The 23,160-nt window shown below is 34.9% G+C and overlaps 4 protein-coding genes across 4 annotated transcripts; 1 reads left to right on the top strand and 3 right to left on the bottom strand.

Moving 5' to 3' along the window:
- Positions 1–803: 803 nt before the first annotated feature.
- LOC125210267 (uncharacterized) lies at positions 804–4,515 on the bottom strand. The gene is given in 11 exon segments (XM_048109849.2): positions 804–1,309; positions 1,674–1,738; positions 1,900–1,983; positions 2,083–2,214; positions 2,481–2,570; positions 2,684–2,818; positions 3,131–3,176; positions 3,662–3,704; positions 3,707–3,767; positions 4,031–4,082; positions 4,166–4,515. Coding segments are annotated over 11 exon segments (1,008 nt in total). The 5' UTR covers positions 4,279–4,515; the 3' UTR covers positions 804–1,122.
- Positions 4,516–5,171: 656 nt separating this feature from the next.
- On the bottom strand, positions 5,172–8,732 carry LOC125201753 (Chaperone DnaJ-domain superfamily protein). The gene is made up of 7 exons (XM_048099991.2): positions 8,516–8,732; positions 7,469–7,498; positions 6,904–7,002; positions 6,545–6,635; positions 5,892–6,168; positions 5,753–5,807; positions 5,172–5,546 (listed from the first exon to the last, which is right to left on the bottom strand). Exons 1-7 carry the CDS (start codon positions 8,660–8,662, stop codon positions 5,466–5,468), a joined length of 780 nt encoding a protein of 259 aa, XP_047955948.2. The 5' UTR covers positions 8,663–8,732; the 3' UTR covers positions 5,172–5,465.
- A 1,422-nt stretch (positions 8,733–10,154) lies between these two features.
- LOC148932064 (ubiquitin-conjugating enzyme E2 7) lies at positions 10,155–12,752 on the top strand. Its single transcript, XM_089065425.1, has 6 exons — positions 10,155–10,315; positions 10,434–10,536; positions 11,154–11,251; positions 11,348–11,448; positions 12,117–12,194; positions 12,474–12,752. The coding sequence occupies exons 1-6, from the start codon at positions 10,267–10,269 to the stop codon at positions 12,549–12,551; spliced, it is 507 nt and encodes a 168-aa protein (XP_088921551.1). The 5' UTR covers positions 10,155–10,266; the 3' UTR covers positions 12,552–12,752.
- A 488-nt stretch (positions 12,753–13,240) lies between these two features.
- Positions 13,241–18,331, bottom strand: LOC148932063 (uncharacterized). The gene is made up of 10 exons (XM_089065424.1): positions 17,937–18,331; positions 17,802–17,853; positions 17,431–17,537; positions 16,900–16,945; positions 16,429–16,563; positions 16,226–16,315; positions 15,824–15,955; positions 15,641–15,724; positions 15,416–15,480; positions 13,241–15,051 (listed from the first exon to the last, which is right to left on the bottom strand). The coding sequence occupies exons 1-10, from the start codon at positions 18,047–18,049 to the stop codon at positions 14,865–14,867; spliced, it is 1,011 nt and encodes a 336-aa protein (XP_088921550.1). The 5' UTR covers positions 18,050–18,331; the 3' UTR covers positions 13,241–14,864.
- Positions 18,332–23,160: the final 4,829 nt, after the last annotated feature.

Genomic DNA, 23,160 nt, shown 5'->3' with positions numbered 1-23,160 from the left:
CTCTATAAAGTGGATTTGCATGTATATTGGAGAAGATAAGGTGACTTCAAAAATGATTTCTTTAATCAAGATTTGACTATGGGATTAACAGAAAACTGGCGAATTCCATTAGGTTGTCAATATTTAATCTATTTTATTTGTCTTTGTGTGCTTGTTTTACTGTTGATGTGTGGTTTAATCCCTAATGAGAATAGAAAATTCGATGTGTGATGCTATGTTTGACCATTTGTGGAAGTAATATTTGAATTTTGGTGAGTCTTGACTCTTTGTGATTTTTGTCCTAAATAATGGTTGGCATTTATGCAATTGGTTGTGAAAATCTGTGCTAGCAATAGTAGTGTCTAGACTCTAGAGTAAATTGTGAAATTATTGGTGAGGTTTTGGCTCTTAATTTGAAAATCTCTAAAATAATTATAAGAGTGATGATTACATATTAATTCCAAACATTGGACGGCGTTTCAATTTCGACTCAACAAAACTATTTAACTGCATTAAGTATATAGAGAAAATATAGTTGAAAATATATTAATGTAGAGAAAGATGCAATGAGTTATAAGAGAAACAAAAAATAGTTTTCTAAAAATTGAAAATACAACATTTTTTGTTGGAAAAAAAAAGGTGTTACTGCATCTTTCCAGAGGCGAAGGGAGTAGTTCGTATGGAGACTCCTTTTCTGATGGATAAATAAACATAAAATTTTAAAGATCGTGTTACGGTGGACTCAAACCCGAGACCTTTTGGTCGCAGCCAAAATTAAACTTTTCTAATTTCAGCCATTATACTGTAACTATTAATATCCCATATTAGAGCACCTCTATAACCTCTATTCATCAAGTTGACTTGAGGAATCAAAACAAAAATCAAATCTAATACAGATGTATTGAATGAAATCCTTCCAAAAATCTAAGTTGAATGATCAGTCAGATAAGCAATGGATGCTAACAGCAGATCTATTACAAAATATTACAGCTCTGTCACAAGCATTGTTTGTCAGAATCTCAGCTGCATCAATTAGTATGTGTTTACCTTAACACGTCGTATCAAATCCAATTCCCCGTCTTAGAACAATACATCGAGGTATAGATGATCCCGCAACCTAACCTGGCTCGTGGTGAAGCTTCCTCATGAATGAATTTTCCACATGCCAGTTCTATAGCCAACAGACATGAGTCCCATCTCCCACAACATATTTGGAATGCTAAACAAGTTGACCTTTGATCCGGGAATTTCAGACCAGCTTACAGAGATTTCAATCATGGGGATGCGGAAAAATTTGCACAAGTATACTAATTCAACATCGAAGCACCACCTGCACCAGATTCAAGATTCATTCAACCGAGGAACCCAATTGACTAGAGACGAGAAAGAGCAACAGAGATGCAAGAAACAAACTTTTAAGAGGTTGAATTACTGAATATACTACTAGCATACTAAATTATGAAGTTCCTCGGCATTCTACTTATGTTTATAATGGACTTATCTTGCTTTTTTGGGGATAAGTGGAATTGATGTAACTGAAAAAGAATATGACAAAGAAACAAATTTTGTATGATTCAAGCAAGAAATGCTGTCTAGTGACCAAATACATATGACAAGGACACAGCAGATGCAGAAACAAATCAGCATTTTCGTCCTTCCAAAGCACAAGTAGTCAAAGATGGTTAATGAGTCACCTTTTTAAGCGGATATTCGTGAATAGTTTCCGGGCAGCAGCTCTTGTGAACATCTTAAAACCACACTGAAACAAAAAAGAGGAACAAGAAGAAGAAAACTAAGAAAAGTGAAAAAATAACATGCACATAAGAAACAATCATAACCACAAGAAAGCCTCTAAGGAGAATAACATGAAGCATAGTAACGACAGATAATGAGATAGCAGAGTTCTCAAGTTTCCATTACCTGTGTGTCTCTAATTCCAGGACCAGCAGCCAAAAGAACTACCAAATGGAATCCCTTCATCAAGAAATTCCGGTACCATTTCCTCTGAAAAATTAGATAAATATGAACGCAGATTAGACAACATACACAAAACATGACAAACTAAAAGTAACCCGCGCAAGTGACCATGCAAATTCACTCAACTGATGCTAGAGACTTCTCCTCGAGATGAGCACGTGACCCAAAAGCCACAATAGGGACATCAGAGATCCTTAAAGTCGCATCACTAGATGCAGAGTCTCCATATTGTTGTTCCTTAGCAGCAACTGCATGAATCTGACAAGGGAATCGTCAGCTAAGATATAAAACGATGTAAGATTATTTTTTTGTTTCATCTTTCAGGAAATTTTTTATAATGAGTTGCGTAAGGAGACCATAAGGCTGTCGGTATTTCACTGAAACAATGTCTCGATTTACTTAAATGTGTCATTTTAGGTAGGGGTCATCAATGCAGTCTTTCACTGGGTTGAAAGATTAAGTGTTTCTGTAAAATGATGGTTATATGAATGACAACACATCTGGATAGTGAAAATACGACTAACCTGGTTTTCAAGTTTCTCAAGGTCACTCACTTTGGTGGCACCATCAGCATCAAGCATTAAAAGTAGTTCACCGCATGAGTGAAGCATACCCTGTTTAGCCATGCTTCCCGAAGCAAAAAGATTTAGTGTTTTATTTGTAGTATAAGACCTAGGATACATAACATCCACGTTTTGCGGAATAATAATTATTCAGAATGACTCACTTTCCTTATGGCTTCTCCCTTTCCATGGTTCTGCCCAAGAAGAACTAGCCTGACATTTTCCACAGTGTATTTCTTCACAAAGTCAAATGCTACTCTTTTTGTACCATCAGCACTTCCGTCATCAACAATAATCACCTATTCCAATATTGGATCATAACAAATATGCAGTTTTCTAATCAGCCACTCATAATGCAACATCCTTTTGCACACAAACATAATGATGAGATTGAAAAGATAAAAGCAAAGGAAACCTAAATAATATTGCATTAATGTATCATCCAAAGCAAAAATGTCAATCATTAGAATGACCAATAATCGACACCAAATTTGAAATATTCAAGTACCAAACTACAGGCTTCAGTGTCTAATCTCATAAGCATATCTCCCAGATTAACATTTATTTACACATCTGAAACAGATTAGCTAGGAACAGTGTTTGTTAAGTACCTCATATGAAAACGATTTGTTCTTTGATGCGCGTTCTTCAAGATAACTACAGTTATTGATACAATTATAAGTAAACGTCTTCAAGATATGCTTAAGAATTTACATGAAGTAGCAAAACATTGTAGATAATGCTGAATACCCATTATATGTGTTACTTTGTGTACATGATCAACTATTAGAGGACTACACATGATTTAATACAGCCTAAGATCAAACTGTGATGTAAAACAACCCCATCCTCTTAAGAAAACTCCTAGTCAAACTAATGGATCATACATTCTGAATATATAGTAGTAATCAATTTTCCTCTCGGAGATATGTTCTAATGGCTGTTACTCCCAACATAATCACATACAAGGTAAGGAGTTAGATCGTGCGAGCTACTATAATGCAGAAGCACTTTCAAATGGACCAGATTATCTTATGTTTCATAAAGAAGGTATAACTAAAAAAATGATTCAAAAAAATAAATATCCAGATCACATTTAAATGCACATAAATCCCGAAAAGTAAATGGTTGGATGTGATTACTTCAATGTTTCATCGAGAGCCCCCGGAAGTCTGTGCTCTTCATGTACGCTGGAATTATCAAAGAGATGTAATTTTCAGCCGGATCGGAGATATTAGGAACCGGAACCTAGTTCAGAATAGAAACTCAATCAACAAATGCACTCATCTAAGCAGCAGGAAGACATCAAACTACTTCCAAATTTTCACCAAGCTTCAAACCATTTGAATCAGATTTTTCTAACCATCAAACTCTATCTCTAGAAATCATAATTCTAATCCCTTGAAGCAATAATCAGATTCCAATAAAGATTGTGCTACTGAATACCATCAGCTGTCTATTTAAACAAACAAAAACCCTCAACTGTATCAATACTGAATCGTGACTCATACCGATTTCAACGAATTCGGATCCTCGAAAACTGGCGGCGCCTCAACGTGAAACCTAAAATCGAAAAAGAGGTTAAAATTGCTAAAAAAGAAGAAATTTTGAGAGAAATACAAACCAATTGAGGGTCTGAATCCTACTTGTGACTGCGACTTCTATTGTAGGAGGCGAAAACGATTGCCGCCAACAATCCAAACGCAAAAACTGAGGCCACGATCGATAGGGATTCAAACAACGCCCAAAATAAACCCATTCCTTTTCCCAATTAGAAATTCCAAAATTGCACTACTAATTCCCAATAAATCAGGAATTCGAAAAAACCCAACTTGATTCTCCGAAATCCTAATCGAGAATTCAACTAGACTACAGTAATCAGCCGATCTGAGTCAGTTTAGCTTAGTCGTAGAGCTAAAGGCTCGCGCCTAGGATTTTAATAATACTGTACATAATTTGGACTGCTTTCGTTTATATTGAGAAAGTAAACTCCGCACAAATCCTTGTTCGTTACTGTTTTCTGGTGTAGTTCGTTTTTCGATTTTCTTTTTTCTTTTTTATTAATACTATTGATTAAATAGAATTTTTGATGCGTCTTTAAATGTGATATTGGTATGTCATAAAATTTTAAAAGTGATCTATGATTATTTTTCGACCTGATCCAAATGAGATATATTCGACAAATAATTATTTATGTAGTCAGTCATAAAACATTTGTGATATTATAAATAATTTTTAAAGTATTTGACAAATAGAATAAAAAGCTAAGTTGATTTAGTTGTGATAAGTAAAAAATAAAAAAATACATAGGCTAGTTAAATGTGTATTGATCCGCCATGGAAAATAACACACAAAATATAAATTTTTGATATTTTAGCCCACTTTATAGTTTACTGAAAATAATAAAATTGAATCAAAATTCATGATTTTAAAAACCAACATACGATGTTCACGTTCTTTGTGAATAAAGCAAAAGCTACAATTTTTATATGTTTTTTGTTTGTTAATGTAAAAGATGTTGGATCATATTTTATATAGGATGAAATATATCTATTCTCCCCATTCACGAAAAACAAATTCATTATTAGACGATAATGAGAAATTGGTAGTAAACGAGAAGTAAAAAAGTGGTAAAAATGAGAGAGTGGGAGATAAATTGGTAAAGTTCTCATATTTGAGTTTGTCGTGACACGATCTTTAAATTTATATTCATTTGTACCTAAAGAAAAACAATTTCCACAACCATCAAAAAATAGTTTATAGAGGCGACCTTCTAACTATTACTACTAGTAAGTACATAGTAAGCAATTTTGCTTTATTTATGTAACCTTTTAACTGCATTGCATAGTAAGCAACCCTTTCCACAAAATGACAATATCCAATTACAAATGACTTGAACCTCCGACCTATTGGTTGGAGCAGAAGTATTTTACCCGTTTCGTCGTCTTACACAGGCCGCGAGGAGAGACTCCCGCATAAGGATTTGTAGGCCTCGACGCAATGCTTGAATTTCTCTTCAGCAGCTGCCTGTAAACTCAAGAATCAAAACTAGTCCATCCAATCCTACAATCTCAGCAAGGTGACTATTTTCATTCCCCTTCACATTAACGTGTGTCGAGGCCATGGAAACACATGCAAGTTCTTAATAAACAAAACTCGATATCAAGCTGTATCATGTAGCAAAAGTAACGGGAGAGAGTGGCGAGAGGAAGAGGGAAAGTAAAAGAACTCACTCGTGAAGAAGCTTCATGCCTGTCGGGATGCCACTTCAGAGCAGACGAGCGAAAGCTGCATAAAAAAGCAATGGTCAGAAATTCTAGCTTTCGAAGTTACACACACATGATACATGATAAAAGCGTTAAAAGTGCTTACGCAGCCTTGACATCTTCGATTTTCAAAGGACCAGTTGCTGGCAAACCAAGGCTTCTCCGATCAGCGTATGTTCCTATACTGAAACAATGAGATTCTGTCCCACTTTCAGCATCTTGTTCGTTGAATCTACTGTGACTCCAGTAAGAATTCTTCGTCCACTCGGATCTCTGCTCCGTGTGTCTGAAGTTCCAACTTGAGTCTTTTCCAAATGAAGCGAAAAATGTTTTTGCAGGGTCGTCATCGTAGCCATCAAATGGATTTTCTCTCCTATGGTTCCCTAAATATAGTGAACATGTCATTTGAATTCTGCGGGGAAATAATTAGACAAGTGCATGATAAAACTTCCTAAGGCAATCAAATAAAAATCCCAAGAACATGTGGCAGAGAAACAACGTTTGTTCAACCAAGTGGAACCGTACATTCTTATAAGTGTAAATTGCCAGAAAAACAATGAAGTTTGGTCAAATTTGGGTCTGTCCCGCAACTTTAAAAATCAGTCAGATAAACCATTAAGTTTAGATTTGTTTGCAATTATCCCACGGCAAAAATATCCATCCGCTTACGTGTAATATATTGTTGATGTTTTTCAACAAACAACGCTGTTTTCCGTATGAATAGACTACTTTGTTTAACTCATCAGCGGTGAAACTTACGTTTCGACTTCTTGTGGGAAGCTCTCTTGGAATGATGAACGGGCTTTATTCGAGACTTCTTTTTCAACTGATCTGCATAGCCTGTTGCTATCTTTGAACATGAGAGAATGACAAGAAAAGAGCAGCATAAACCGATAACCCAATGAGTGGGAAGAAAAACACAATGAATAAATTGCAATATCAGCACAGAGGTAAGAATCACGTTAAAACCTTTGTAATCGCATATCATGGTGTACAACATAAACAATACACATATAAAAAAATAGTCGTGTAGTTTTATACGAGGCCAGGCATTCATATCATATAGTTTTATACGAGGCCAGGCATGTATGAGTACATGTGGCTGATAAATTGCATACCTCATTTGTTGATGTTGAGTATTCCCCATTGCAGAGGATGTCTTTAAGAGCTTTCTTCGTGTCAGCCCGCTTCTGCCGCACTGTGTATTTTATATAAGCCTGAAAGGAAAGTGCATCAATTCCATCTTAAGAAATCTGCGTGAAAGAACATTACTTCCCTGGCATCAACGAGATGAAATCAAGGAATTACATTACTCATTAGATACGAGGGGAAGGCTTGCCAAAGACAATTATTGTATGAGTAGATGTTTAACAGTCCTTCAAAGATGAACTACTAGTGGACAAATTTTAGAGATAAAATTTGAATTTGTACGAACAAGAATGGTATGAGTCGTATGACTAGATGTTCCACAGTTCTCCAAAGATGATCTATTTAGTGGATAAATCTAGAGGCAAATGACTGCCAAAGTGAAATGTTAAGTTCTATAGATAAATTTGAATTCGTAGGAGCATGAATGAGCATATCAAGAGTCTTTTTATTTCAAAACAACCACTTACTGGAAACCAAAGTTGAACAATATTTGATGCAATAATCTTTAACAAGATATTAAGGTAACTTCTCCACCTTTAATGATTCTTGATCCGTCCTTACACCCTGCGATTTATTCCAATCGTCAAAACCACTAGTACATTTTTAGTAAAAACATATATGACAGCTAATGTTATCAGCCAGAAAATAACTATATCAGCCAGAAAATAACTATTTCCAGAAAAGTTTCACACGCAAACTGGGATCTGTATTAACGACAATCAGACAATAATAAAGGATCCAGATATAAGAGCTCCGAAATTCCATCTTAACAAAAAATGCCATTAGTATTATTGAAACAATGAAGAAAATGTAACAACACAGCTGTTTGTCATCTCGGCTATGACAACCTTGCTACAAAAGTGATTACTTAATGTGTTTGATGGATTCAATTATTCATAGATTAGCTTATAGTGTGACTCAACTCAACCACCAAACACAATCATTATCTCATCAGAGGAACACAAGTATGAAAACAATCCATGATTATCGCTATGGTGACTATCCCATAACAATAAATTGTACGAAATACTCTCTCTTTCCACGAAAACTAGTCTTGTTTTCCATTTTTGGCCAGTCCAACAAAGTTTGTCTCTATCTATGGTAAGTTTCTCTCTTTATTGAGGTGAGTTGCGTTTTCCACAAAAAATACTTCAATCACTTTTTTTCTATCTCTCTTACATCAATTTTGCATTAAAACATGTGTATTCATTCCACTACCAAGACTATTTTTCATGAACGGATGAAGTATAATAGAGGCCAGAGCTTCCTAAGACTAGTTCTTATTAATATTAACATATATACCAATTTTCTTTACTTCCATTTTGCCACTTGTTTACCCTCTCTACACATTCATATGAAAATCACTGATATTCAAATTAATTATACATCAAGATAAAAAAAACCCTTCCAAAAGCCAAGATTCAAACTTTGAACAATAATCAGCTAAAAGAGCCTCATATCTACATAGAGAATAACATCACAAGCCAAAAAAAAAAAAAAAAAATCCAGAAAATGACTAAAAAGAGTAAACACATACATAAAGGAAACCAGAAGCAGAGTGTGAAAGCAAAAAAAACTCACATTGGCAAATTTATTTTTCCATTTCTCAAAGAGAGCATTAGTTGAATGGAATGAGGCGAATTGGGCAGCTGCTATTTCTACCCTTGTCGATTGAGAGACGGCGTTGGTGATGATCAATAGATTCCGACATCTCTGTAGAATTTGCATGATGAAGCCCAGTGATTCTTGGATGAATTGGTAACAATGATTTGATAAAAATCTATTCTTTTGAAGAATTGTAGAAAAACTTGGGTTGGGCATCATTCAGTTAGGATTTTATATTAATAATAATAAAGTTACTAATTTTATTGAATATTCAATTTTATTAATAAAAATGTATAATAATTATCAGAAAAAAGGGGAAATTTTAGAATAAAAAAATAATATTTGGTAAAATTGCTATTCGTCCTCGAACTTTAATATTCAACCTTAAGAACTTATGAATTTTTACATTTTTCTCAATTTTATAGGGTATGATTTAAATAAAATTATATTTAATGTGACATTAAAAAAGTTCTACGTAAACGACATTGGTTATGAATTTTTTTCATTTTCTTAAACACAAATAACTTAACTATCTAACCAATTTATAATATATGTGCATCAAATCAAAAAGTTAACTGAAATATTTCTAATTAAAAAATTGAGAAAAATATTAGAATTCATGATTTTCTAGTTCTGAAATTGTAGGTTATAGTGTTATACCATAATTTGATTAAAGTCATGAATTTTTTTATAGTTACTTATTGAAATTAAAATTATAGTACTAGGAAACAGTCAAACAACATTATAATTTATAGCTGACCAATCAATCGTAAATAATGATATCCCAATAATTATTATCAATAAAGCTGTTATTCAGTTTATAAAAACAACGGGCCGCGGGCCGTTACAGTGGGCTGACCTCTTATATTCCAAGCGGCCTTATATTTTTACGGGACAGCTTGCATAATAATATCATAAATCATTCGAATTACACTAAATTATCATAAGCAAAAGAAAATATTATTGAATGCTATTTAAATTGGGAATGTAGTAGTATTAATGTCACATATATTGAGTTAACATAAATGAATTATATTCAATTATTACTCCCTGTGCAGTTAACTATTTATTTTGTGAATCTATATGTTATTGTATGAATAATGAACATGTCTAATGAACATGTTGTTATTGTAAGAATAATAAAAAAAATAAAAAAATTATACAAATCTCATACTATAATAAAAAATAATTATATAAATCTCATAGCATTTCTACATCAAAACAAAAATATAAAAATCAATATACTATAAGTATTATCATCTTAAAAAAATTTTGGATAAAGAGAAATCTATCTCGTTTATCGGGTATATAGTTAGGATATCAAATATTCACCGCGAGTTTTATTATTTATGGTCTATGGTAAAACAGTATAAATAAAAATCTAATTAATTGGACAGCCCAAAATTTTACATAGGTGAATAAGGAAAAAAAAAATATGTGGGTAAAAGGAAATTTAATAGGTTTATTGTTTATAAAAAAAGGAAAAATATATTTATTATTTGGAATAAGGCATAATATTGAACAAATTGGCCGACCCGATTTATACATGCGAAAAAAGAGTAAAAAGCGCCGATTAATAAGTAGAAATAAAAAGGCTGCTTTTTCTGTATATATATCCCTGCGCATAAATCTACGTATTTATAAATTTTCTGCTGCTCAATCTTCCCCAATTCCCCAGCTTCTGCCCTTCAATTTTCAATTTTTTACCCTAAATTCTATATTTTTCGATGGCTTCACCCTCTCAAGCAAGTCTTCTCCTTCAGAAGCAGCTCAAAGGTGATTTTCTGATGACAATTTGATTGTTTTAACGATTTTCTGTCGGCGAATGGGTTTTTATCTTTTTTGGGGTTTGTGTTAAATCTTGGGTTTAATGATCTATGATTTTCACGCGCAGATCTGTGCAAACACCCCGTGGATGGATTTTCGGCTGGATTGTTGGATGAGACCAATCTGTTTGACTGGAGTGTTACAATTATTGGGCCTCCGGATACTTTGTAGTGAGTATTTAGTGTTTCAGTAATTAGGATTAGGGTTAATTCGATTGTATTTGTTTGGGTTCAATTCCGAGCTTGAATGATCTTGAATGTTGTGTGTGCGCTGGTTGTTATGAGTATCTTGCCTTGTGGCAATCTTGTAGAATTGTGTTTTAGTAATTTGTAGAATTGTGTTTTAGTAATTAGGATTAGGGTTAATTCAACTGCGCCTTTTAGATTACAATATCTTGTTTGGGTTCCATCTTGAGTTTGAATGATCTTCTATGTTGTGTTGAGGAATATGTTTATTATGCTTAGATTGATTGATGCGGATTACATATTTGTGATCTGCACTAAATGTGATTCCAGCCAGATTATTATGCTTTTGAACTGCAAAATGAATCAATGACCGAATTATGAACTCGTGAGATTAAACATTGCAAGTATAGTATGTGCAGAATGGTATATATTGGTTAAAGATGTTACCTTTTTAACTAGGGAATATCAATTATTACATAGAGAAATTCCTTCAGTAGCTTCTCATATGATATGTGTTCCATTGAATGTTTACAACACCTGGCATTGGAGAAATATCAATTCCGTTTGAGTTTGATTCTTATGGTTTGAAAATAACGGTGCAGTGAGGGAGGTTTCTTCAATGCTATAATGAGTTTCCCATCAGATTACCCAAACAGTCCTCCAACAGTAAGATTTACCTCAGAAGTGTGGCATCCTAATGGTTTGTACTCTTGATCAATCGTGATGCTTAACCTAGTTTGGTAGGTTCAGTTGTAATCTTTTCATTGTCTTGATTTTGGAGTAATTTGAGGTGCAGTATATGCTGATGGAAAGGTTTGCATTTCGATTCTTCATCCCCCTGGTGATGATCCAAACGGCTATGAGCTTGCTAGTGAGCGATGGTCACCTGTCCACACGGTATGGTCACCAATTAGCTTGCTTTGTCATACTTATGTCATATAAGTAGTAAACTAGTAATTCTGGTTTAAATCCCATGTCCTAAAATTTACCTGTCTAGAGTTTTTTTGTTGTTGTGTTGTGTTGTGATTGTGAAAAACCATTAACCTTTCTTTCATACTGACCGATTTTGGTTTCTAAGGCTCGGTAACTGAATTTCTATAGCTTTCTGTTCTGGTACTTTTAAGGTTGTTTTTTTAGGTAAAAGTTCTTATCTTTAGAACATAATGGGTCACTGTGTGAATCTGGAGATGGGTCAGCCTGAGCAAGGCAGGGTAATTGATTTTTAAAGTAGTTTTCATCTGCATAAAATAATGGGATTGTTTAGACATATAGCTACCATTTGCTTAGTGAGTTGGTTCTATACACAAGGATAATTTATTTGGCTATGTTTTATTTCATTGCTTAGATTGCAGCTCCAATGGATAAAAGAACTTAAATGTAGGTTTTGTGACTTTTTCCCTTTAAAGTGTGTATATCTGCACCTGCAAGTGTTCAAGTTTCTAATGCTTTCTCTCGTATGCATTCTGCTGTCTGTCATAGATCACAAATGCTATGAAATATTACGTCTTCACGTTGTTCCTGACTTCCTGTTAAATCATAAGGTTATCCCAATTTTTATTTTTCAGGTGGAGAGTATAGTTCTTAGCATCATATCAATGCTTTCAAGCCCTAATGACGAATCTCCTGCTAATGTTGAAGCTGCTGTAAGTGCAGATGCACTAGTTTTTTGCTCATTTTTCTTAGTTACTCATTCACTACTCTCTCTCAACTCACTCACACACACGCACGCACACACACACACACAATTTTGACTTTGTTAATTGATGTTCTGGTTGAAAGTGAAGTGAGTATATGATAGAAAACCAGTCAAAGTGGTCAAGACTTTTTTTCTGTCATTTTTATTAGGAAGTACAATCCGTTTAAAGGCATCTTTCAACTGTTATTTGGTACCAATATCTCTGTCTTTGGGTTGATTACTGCAGAAAGAATGGAGAGACCGAAGGGATGATTTCAAGAAGAAAGTAAGTCGTTGCGTAAGACGGTCTCAAGAAATGCTATAAGCGAAGTTACCAAATGCTGCTTCCTACTTCCTTTGTTTCACCGACTTGTGCAAACAAGTTGATTTTGTAACAACCATACCTTATCATCTCTTTATGGCTTTTTGTGTTTTTGGCCTATATTAGATTCGAGTTTGTTCAAGTAGAATCCATTCACAGTTGCACATGGACTAGTTGAAATTCTATGGGAAATGTTTTTGACTATGTAATTATCTATTTTTCTTTGCACCCCTTTTTCTTTCCAAGGGCGTCGTTGCCCCTTGGTGAGTCGGCTTCTCCTATACTCGTCTCCAGCCGTACGAGAATCCTTGTGTAGAAAGTTGCATGGGGAAGGAGTGGAGATGATAGGTTAGTTGAGAAGGTGCAAATTTGGGTTTTTGGCGTTGGGGTGGGTTTGAAGGAAAATATATATTTATAATCATAATTGCATGAAAAGATTATATTTCTACTATTGTTATTGACTGGATGGACCATGTGAGAATATATATGGACTACTAAACTTTTACTTGTGGATCTGCTCTTAATCAAGAATTAGGTTTGAGATTTACTTTGTCAATATCTTTGGGGATGTGTTCCTTTTCACATTATGTGTGGCAAATGTGTTAAAGTTACTTTTGTAATACGGTTCATAGAGCTATCATTTATGTCACCATCTTCTAAGGAAATTAGCCAAAAAGAAGAGAGGAGAAGAATGGAAAAAGGCACAAAATTTACAATCTGGCCTTTGTTGAAAAGGCAATTTTAATACATTTAGCCAGAATTCATTTGGCTTACAAATACAGCAACAGAATTTACATATCTAATCAGTTTCAGGCATGCGAGACAGCAATTCCAGTAAGCTCTCTTAGAAATTCCTTATCCAGTCATGCTACATCGACAACGAAAACGAGCTCCCACGACGTGTTTTTGCCTCTACGAAGCCCTTTGGACGGCCAACTACATATATAGCACCATTAGCAGCTAAGAAAGGTTAACACACCTCATGTCCAGAAATTGAGGGATATGCAGAGATGTAGTTGGAAGCCACAAGACGTTCGACTAGATGCGATTGCTCCAGTCGCAACATCTCCAGTTTCGTCGTTTGAAGTGATTCTTCTGTAGTAAATGTAATCTCTCATTTCTGCAAGAGAATTTCATACCTCAGAGTGCATAAATTCTGTCGATGTCAGAATTAGAAAACTCAGAGTGATGCCATGAGTTTGAGCCGCTCCGGGCGTGTTTCTCTCTCTTCCTCATCGACCTTATCCTCTTCGACCTCACCACATAGTAGGTCATGGTCCCGAGAACCCCGGCCATTATGACTCCTCCGACAACTGTGACCAGTATTGCAGCCCACTGATGCTTGCGCCCGACCACAATGTAAGAGGATGCTATGAATGCCACGGAAGTGCAGACGGAGGCCAGCCACATCAGTTTGTTGATGACCTCTACCACGCGTCGCTCAGCCTTCGTCTCGCCTCTAACCAACGTGATCTGAACCACGACGACAGCTAGGGATGTGAAGAGGGCAATTGCGTTGAAGATGAAGAATATTTTGAAGGAGATGCTTCCGACTACCACGGCCATTCCATGATCGTTAGAGTGATAATTGCATATTAATTCCAAACATTGGACGGCGTTTCAATTTCGATTCAACAAAATTATTTAGTGCATTTAGTATAGAAAGAAAATATAGTTGAATATATGTTAATGTATAGAAAGATGCAATGAGTTATAAGAGAAACAAAAAATGTAGTTCATGTATTAAAGATGATTACTTTTTCTAAAAAATTAAAAAATCAATATTTTTTGTTGGACAAAAGAATGTTGTAGTCCATATCTTTCCAGAGGCAAAGGGAGTAGGTCGTATGGAATTAGACTCATTTTTCGATAGATAAATAAACAGAAACTTTTAAAGGTCGGTGTTACGGTGGACTCGAACCCAAGACCTTTTGGTCGCAGCCAAAATTAAACTTTTCTAATTTCAGCCATTATACTGTAACTATTAATATCCCATATTAGAGCACCTCTATAACCTCTATTCATCAAGTTGACTTGAGGAATCAAAACAAAAATCAAATCTAATACAGATGTATTGAATGAAATCCTTCCAAAAATCTAAGTTGAATGATCAGTCAGATAAGCAATGGATGCTAACAGCAGATCTATTACAAAATATTACAGCTCTGTCACAAGCATTGTTTGTCAGAATCTCAGCTGCATCAATTAGTATGTGTTTACCTTAACACGTCGTATCAAATCCAATTCCCCGTCTTAGAACAATACATCGAGGTATAGATGATCCCGCAACCTAACCTGGCTCGTGGTGAAGCTTCCTCATGAATGAATTTTCCACATGCCAGTTCTATAGCCAACAGACATGAGTCCCATCTCCCACAACATATTTGGAATGCTAAACAAGTTGACCTTTGATCCGGGAATTTCAGACCAGCTTACAGAGATTTCAATCATGGGGATGCGGAAAAATTTGCACAAGTATACTAATTCAACATCGAAGCACCACCTGCACCAGATTCAAGATTCATTCAACCGAGGAACCCAATTGACTAGAGACGAGAAAGAGCAACAGAGATGCAAGAAACAAACTTTTAAGAGGTTGAATTACTGAATATACTACTAGCATACTAAATTATGAAGTTCCTCGGCATTCTACTTATGTTTATAATGGACTTATCTTGCTTTTTTGGGGATAAGTGGAATTGATGTAACTGAAAAAGAATATGACAAAGAAACAAATTTTGTATGATTCAAGCAAGAAATGCTGTGTAGTGACCAAATACATATGACAAGGACACAGCAGATGCAGAAACAAATCAGCATTTTCGTCCTTCCAAAGCACAAGTAGTCAAAGATGGTTAATGAGTCACCTTTTTAAGCGGATATTCGTGAATAGTTTCCGGGCAGCAGCTCTTGTGAACATCTTAAAACCACACTGAAACAAAAAGAGGAACAAGGAGAAGGAAACTAAGAAAAGTGAAAAAATAACATGCACATAAGAAACAATCATAACCACAAGAAAGCCTCTAAGGAGAATAACATGAAGCATAGTAACGACAGATAATGAGATAGCAGAGTTCTCAAGTTTCCATTACCTGTGTGTCTCTAATTCCAGGACCAGCAGCCAAAAGAACTACCAAATGGAATCCCTTCATCAAGAAATTCCGGTACCATTTCCTCTGAAAAATTAGATAAATATGAACGCAGATTAGACAACATACACAAAACATGACAAACTAAAAGTAACCCGCGCAAGTGACCATGCAAATTAACTCAACTGATGCTAGAGCCTTCTCCTCGAGATGAGCACGTGATCCAAAAGCCGCAATAGGGACATCAGAGATCCTTAAAGTCGCATCACTAGATGCAGAGTCTCCATATTGTTGTTCCTTAGCTGCAACTGCATGAATCTGACAAGGGAATTGTCAGCTAAGATATAAAACGATGTAAGATTATTTTTCGTTTCATTTTTCAGGAAATTTTTTAAAATGAGTTGCGTAAAGAGAGCATAAGGCTGTCGGTATTTAATTGAAACAATGTCTCGATTTACTTAAATGTGTCATTTCAGGTAGGAGTCATCAATGCAGTCTTTCAGTGTGTTAAAAGACAAAGTGTTTCTGTAAAATGATGGTCATATGAATGACAATAAGGCACATCTGGATAGTAAAAACACGACTAACCTGGTTTTCAAGTTTCTCAAGGTCACTCACTTTGGTGGCACCATCAGCATCAAGCATTAAAAGTAGTTCACCGCGTGAGTGAAGCATACCCTGTTTAGCCATGCTTCCCGAAGCAAAAAGATTTAGTGTTTTATTTGTATTATTAGACCTAGGATACATAACATCCACGTTTTGCGGAATAATAATTATTCAGAATGACTCACTTTCCTTATGGCTTCTCCCTTTCCATGGTTCCGCCCAAGAAGAACTAGCCTGACTTTTTCCACAGTGTATTTCTTCACAAAGTCAAACGCTACTCTTTTTGTACCATCAGCACTTCCGTCATCAACGATAATCACCTGTTCCAATATTGGATCATAACAAATATGCAGTTTTTTAATCAGCCACTCGTAATGCAACATCCTTTTGCACACAAACATAATGATGAGATTGAAAAGATACAAGCAAAGGAAACCTAAACAATATTGCATTAATGTATCATCCAAAGCAAAAACATTAATCATTAGAATGACCAATAATCGACATCAAATTTGAAAAATTCAAGTACCAAACTACAGGCTTCAGTATCTAACTCGATAAGCAAGCACATCTCCCAGATTAACATTTATTTACACATCTGAATCATATAGCAACTACTAACAGACACACATCTATAAATAGTGTTTGATAAGTACCTCATATGTAAACACTTTGTCCTTTGCTGCACGTTCTTCAAGATAACTACAGTTATTGATACAATTATAAGTAAATGTCTTCGAGATATACTAAAGATTTTACATGAAGCAGCAAAACATTGTAGATGATGCTGAATACCTATTATGTGTGTTACTCTATGTACATAATTAAATATTACAGGACTACACAAGATTTAATACTAGCTACGACGTAACTGTGATGTAAAACCAGCCCCATCCAATTAAGAAAACTCCTAGTCAACCAATGGAGCATACTTTCTGAATAGATTGCAATCAACTTTCCTATCAGAGATATGTTCTAATAGCTATTATTCCCAACATAATAGCATATGAGGTAAGGAGCTAGATCACGCGAGCTACTATAATGCAGAAGCACTTTCTAATGGACCAGATCATCTTATGTATCAAAAAGAAGTAACTCAAAATATGATTAATTTCAAATATATAAACATCTAGATGACATTGTAAATGCACACAAATTCAGAAGAGCAAATGGTTGGATGTGATTACTTCAAGGTTTCACCGAGAGCACCCGGAAGTCTGTACTCTTCGTTGTACGCTGGAATTATCAAAGAGATGTACTTTTCAGCCGGATCGGAGATATGAGGAACCGGAACCTAGTTCAGAATAGAAACTCAATCAACAAATGCACTCATCTAAGCAGCAGGAAGACATCAAACTACTTCCAAATTTTCACCAAGCTTCAAACCATTTGAATCAGATTTTTCTAACCATCAAACTCTATCTCTAGAAATCATAATTCTAATTCCCTTGAAGCAATAATCAGATTCCAATAAAGATTGTGCTACTGAATACCATCAGCTGTCTATTTAAACAAACAAAAACTCTCAACTGTATCAATACTGAATCGTGACTCATACCGATTTCAACGAATTCGGATCCTCGAAAACTGGCGGCGCCTCAACGTGAAACCTAAAATCGAAAAAGAGGTTAAAATTGCTTAAAAAGAAGAAATTTTGAGAGAAATACAAACCAATTGAGGGTCTGAATCCTACTTGTGACTGCGACTTCTATTGTAGGAGGCGAAAACGATTGCCGCCAACAATCCAAACGCAAAAACTGAGGCCACGATCGATAGGGATTCAAACAACGCCCAAAATAAACCCATTCCTTTTCCCAATTAGAAATTCCAAAATTGCACTACTAATTCCCAATAAATCAGGAATTCGAAAAAACCCAACTTGATTCTCCGAAATCCTAATCGAGAATTCAACTAGACTACAGTAATCAGCCGATCTGAGTCAGTATAGCTTAGTCGTAGAGCTAAAGGCTCGCGCCTAGGATTTTAATAATACTGTACATAATTTGGATTGCTTTCGTTGATATTGAGAAAGTAAACGCTGCACAAATCCTTGTTCGTTACTCTGTTTTCTGGTGTAGTTCGTTTTTCGATTTCTTTTTTATTAATACTATTGATTAAACAGAATTTTTGATGCGTCTTTAAATGTGATATTGGTATGTCACAAAATTTAAAAGTGATCTATGCTTATTTTTCGACATTGGTATGTCACAAAATTTAAAAGTGATCTATGCTTATTTTTCGACATGATCTAAAAGGGATGTATTCATATCCTTTTTTTATTTTTTTTTCTTTTTTCTTCTCAATCTTCATTATCAATTTACAAGATCTAACAGATTTAAATAGCGCCATCTGTATTTAATTTAATGATTAAATAAAACCTAAAAGGCGTTGTTGGTATTCACAAATCTTTTAGTTATGGTAAGTTGCTTGATTATCTCTAGGAAATATTATGTTTTTTTTCTCTACAGATTACACGATTCCTCTCTCTAATTATTCATTCTTTTTTATGCGCTGAAGAAGTTCTTCTTGAAGACAAGCGCTGCTGAAATCATTCTTCTCCGTTGAATATATTCTCCGATTACTCTTGTTGAAGATTGGCGTCGTGAATATGTCGTTAATTTGGAGCAAATGGTGGAGAGAAGAAATCACGACGCCGATTCCAATTCCTCCACAATTTCGTTTTTTATCTCTTCCGCAGCGGTTGAGATCGGATATGGAGATGTTGACATTGAAGGATTCGAACAATATTTCTTCTCTCCCTCGTCATTTTTTCTCCATTGAAGACCTTCTCAATAAATTGTTGTCGTCTTTTTTCAATTGAAGACGTTTTTTTTTATCATTGATAAATTTCGGTAGAAAGTTATTGTATTAGTTGTGCAATTGACATCTATGGTTTTATATATTTGTTTGTGATTAGTTCGTTCTTGTATTTAGTTTTATTTTGCATCAATTGTCATTTTTTTCCCCATGAAATCAGTCATTATTTACAGATTTTCGTGTTTTCTTTTCGTAGGTTACAGCTTGTAAACACAATGTACATATATTACTGTGTAATGATTTTTATCAACTCTGTAATGGACGATATCTGATCTATAATGTATATGTTCGCTGATTGATTGTTCGGCGCACGTTTCATTTATTCCCCAAGGGTTTAGCAATCCTTGGGGCTAGGGTGTAGTATGTAGTAAGTACCACAACTGTTGCCAAAGTGAACGAGTTTTTGTCATTCCTCTAGGGTTTAGATATCGTCTCGGCTAGGGAGTAGTTTTAACTGATAAACATAATGTACATATAGTACTGTGTAATGGTTATTATTGACTCATTAATGGACGATTATGTTGTATGCAATAGGGAAGGCAACAAAAAATTTTATAATGGATGAAATTAGTGTTAGAGTTTGTATACTAGAAATCACGTTTCGAGTGATTGAATACTGTAAAACTCTTTTATTTTCCAATAAATAAAATAGATTATTTTTGTCATAATGTTGTTATGTTTTACATTTAATGGATGTTAATGCATGTTTAAATGTATAAGTTAACTTAACAAAGTCTAAGTCTTTGTTTTAGTAGACCGGTTGCGGGCGTCGTCCACTTTAAGGTAACACGGTCAGTTCTAAACAAAGAAAAAGATGAATTTCACAACCTAGATGGAATTTGACTACCCATCGAGAAAGGTTGCAATGTCAGTCCGCATATTTCTAAGCCTTACTGAAATAAGATGACATTGGTGTGGTATAGCACTGAACGGATCTAACAGCAAGACTTGCCTTAGGCTATCTACTGAAAGGCGAGGTCTTGATAAATATTTATTTCTTAATCAATGTAGGTTAGCATTGAGCATACGGTATTGATTATGCACTGCTTTGACTTATCAAATGGTGTGGGTTTTTCGTAACCCAATTATCCTGATATATTGGGCAGTGGTGATCGATATCTAGCGGTGCTAGGATTGCTATTATATTGAATCGTGCGCGAGCTGAGTCTCGTTTGATAATGTCCTCAAGAGGAGCGCGAAACAAGGTTTTATTATTCGGAACCTAGCTAGTTGGAGTGTGATTACTCTATGAATAATAAATAAGCGTTTCATGCTAAGTCCACTCTTGGAATTAATAAGAAGTTAATTAATTAAGTCAATAGCAGACATTAATTAATTAATGGACATTTTAATCTTAAGCACGGGAAATGAAAGTTAAACGGAAACCCGAATTACTTGTAATTTCGGATTTGGATGGGGAGAGTTCAATATTACTTCTGTAGTGGCTGCTCGTAATATTCCAATTATAACTTATATTAAATTGTGGGTTCAATTTAATTAGTAAAAAGTAAATTGGATGAGCCCATATCCAAAACCTTCCATAGATCCCTGTCTGGGCCCAAAAGGAACTTAATATAAATAGGAGAATAAAGGAGACAGAAACAACACAATTTTATTTGCTAAAATTTTCGAAAATTTCAGCTCTCACAAGCTGTAGGAATTTTCGAATTCCTCTCCTATTCCAAGAAGGATTTCTTCTGTCTTCTTTATTTAAGTCCTAGTATTCTAGTAAGATCAGCCCACACTGATATTGGGATACAGTTCGGGAACCAGAGAGAAGATTTGTGGTTTAGTACTCAAAGCATCACGTGGAGAAGAAGCTAGCCATCTTCAATTCTTTGGAGAATTAATTAGGTATTTTTCTGCTCCGTAGAAAAGCATGTTTTAGGTTTCAATATTCTTAAAACATGATTGATTCAAGTTATGAGCATGATACATGTGATAATTACGCGAATAGCTTTTGTCTAAATAATCTGCTAAATAGATCTGATTATTATGTGATTAATTTATGCGCCCGTTTCCGCTGCCGGTTCCAACAATTAGATGAATAATGTACAGAATGTGCTTATTAATGAACTGCCCCGGAAATGTAATGTACACCAAGTTATGTCATTGCGTACAATAATGTACATCTTCATGAATAATAATGTAGGTTAACAGTGTAATAATGGAATGATATTATGTGTAATGTACAAAATGTGTCTAATAATGAACTCTACTTCAATAATTACGTATAGAAAGTTAAGTGCTTGTAGACAATAATGTACACTAATAATGTACATTAACAAACTAAAAATGTAAAATTATTATGCATAAATTGTTGACAGTGGTAGGATTAATAACATTCGAAACGAAATGATAACTAAGACTAAACCGAAAACTAGAACTAATAATGTTTTTAGGTACAAGATACATCAAGATTTCCTCTTGCCCTTATGGAGCTCTTTCTCCTTCGCCATCTCTTTAAACATTGGACAGTTTCTAGAGTCGTGATGTCCCATCTCATCGCAAGCCTTGCACCGTCTAAGAGGCCTCGTAGCCTCCTTTATAGTTTTTTCCCTCTTGGAAATCAGACGGGAGGCAATAGGACCTTTGCTGCTCAACCAACCTCTCCCTGAACTTTTGCGCAATCGCAAATGGAAGAACATCATCCACCGCTTCGTCAATATCTAACCTAGGCTGCTTCACCGCTGCCCAACAATCAATAATGTATCGCATTAATGCACAATACTAACTATATAAAGTACAAAAGTAAGCAAATAATGCACCAATGAATATTACATTCTATCAACCATTGACCTTTTATAAAACCGATGCATTTAAAGTAAAACAAAAAATATAATGTACACCACTCCATACAATAATTTACACCACTCCCTACAATAATGTACAAATGGCAACAAATAATGCAAATATGAATACAAATTTCACTCAATTTTCAGGCATTTTATCAAATCGACTGATGTAGATTCAAACAAAAAATTAATGCACACCACTACCTACAATAATGTACACATTGCATCAAATAATGCACGAATGAATATAAAGGCAAATGCAAGACAAACCAAAAATCAACCCAGATACGATTTCATCAACCAAATCGCCCAATACACAATTGGAAACCAGTCATTCACTACAAACTTCAATAATGGACAGAACCCTATAAAAAAATGAACACGATTTTACGATTTACGAAAATCTCGACCAAAACAAGTGTGAAAAACGTGATATTGTTTAGGAGAAAACATTGAATCGGCGATTAGATGGTGTGTCGGCGGTGAAAATAGGCGATTAACAGTGGGTATTACGAAAAATTGAATCATTGAATGTGTCGACCAAATGTGTGACAAAATTGTCACTGTTTTAATGACGAAAATTGACGATTAGAAGTGTCTCTTACCAAAAATCGGAACTTTTGAAACCCGTCTTGTTGTCGACTGTAAATCTATCATCGCGCGGCGAAGGAATCACATTAGAACTATGAATCGTCGACCGGCGGTGCTTTTCCCGGTGAAAAATCAGCGGGAGTGGTGGTGTCTCTTCAATTTGAGTAGCGGCTAGGGTTTTTCCTAGTTTGAAATGGGGGAGAAGATTTGAGAATCGTGGGCTGATGGGAAGAGACGTTTGGAGTGAGAGAGAGAGTGAACATATGGAAGGATTGCTTAAATCTCGCTCCTGCCGTTTTAATTCATGGTTGTTTTACAATTTTACCCATATAATGCACAGAATGAACCTAATAATGCAACACGGGATGATTTTGTGAGGCTTCATCTAGTCCGTCCATCATACTAATCTAATGGTTGATATTAAGAAGGAAATAGACACTAAGGGGGCAATAGGACCTTAATGATAAGATATATTCGATAAATAATTATTTATGTAGTCAACAACAAAACATTTGTGATATTTTAAAGGGATATAGACACCTAATATCATGGAATTTTAAAAAATTTGGAATTTTTATACGAACTTTAAAATTGTCAAATAATATCATGAAATTTACTCGAGTTTGTTATTTTCCACTAGTGAAAAAATTCCAGCTATATTAATAGATTAAAGAACAAATTTGGAGAGTGTGCTTCAAGAAAAACTATTCTCAA

This window comes from Salvia hispanica, chromosome 2 (genome assembly GCF_029641045.1).
Source record: "Salvia hispanica isolate PSC_SH4W2 chromosome 2, Shi_PSC_v1, whole genome shotgun sequence".
NCBI classification, from domain to species: domain Eukaryota; kingdom Viridiplantae; phylum Streptophyta; class Magnoliopsida; order Lamiales; family Lamiaceae; genus Salvia; species Salvia hispanica.
This window is presented reverse-complemented; position numbering and strand designations above follow the sequence as displayed.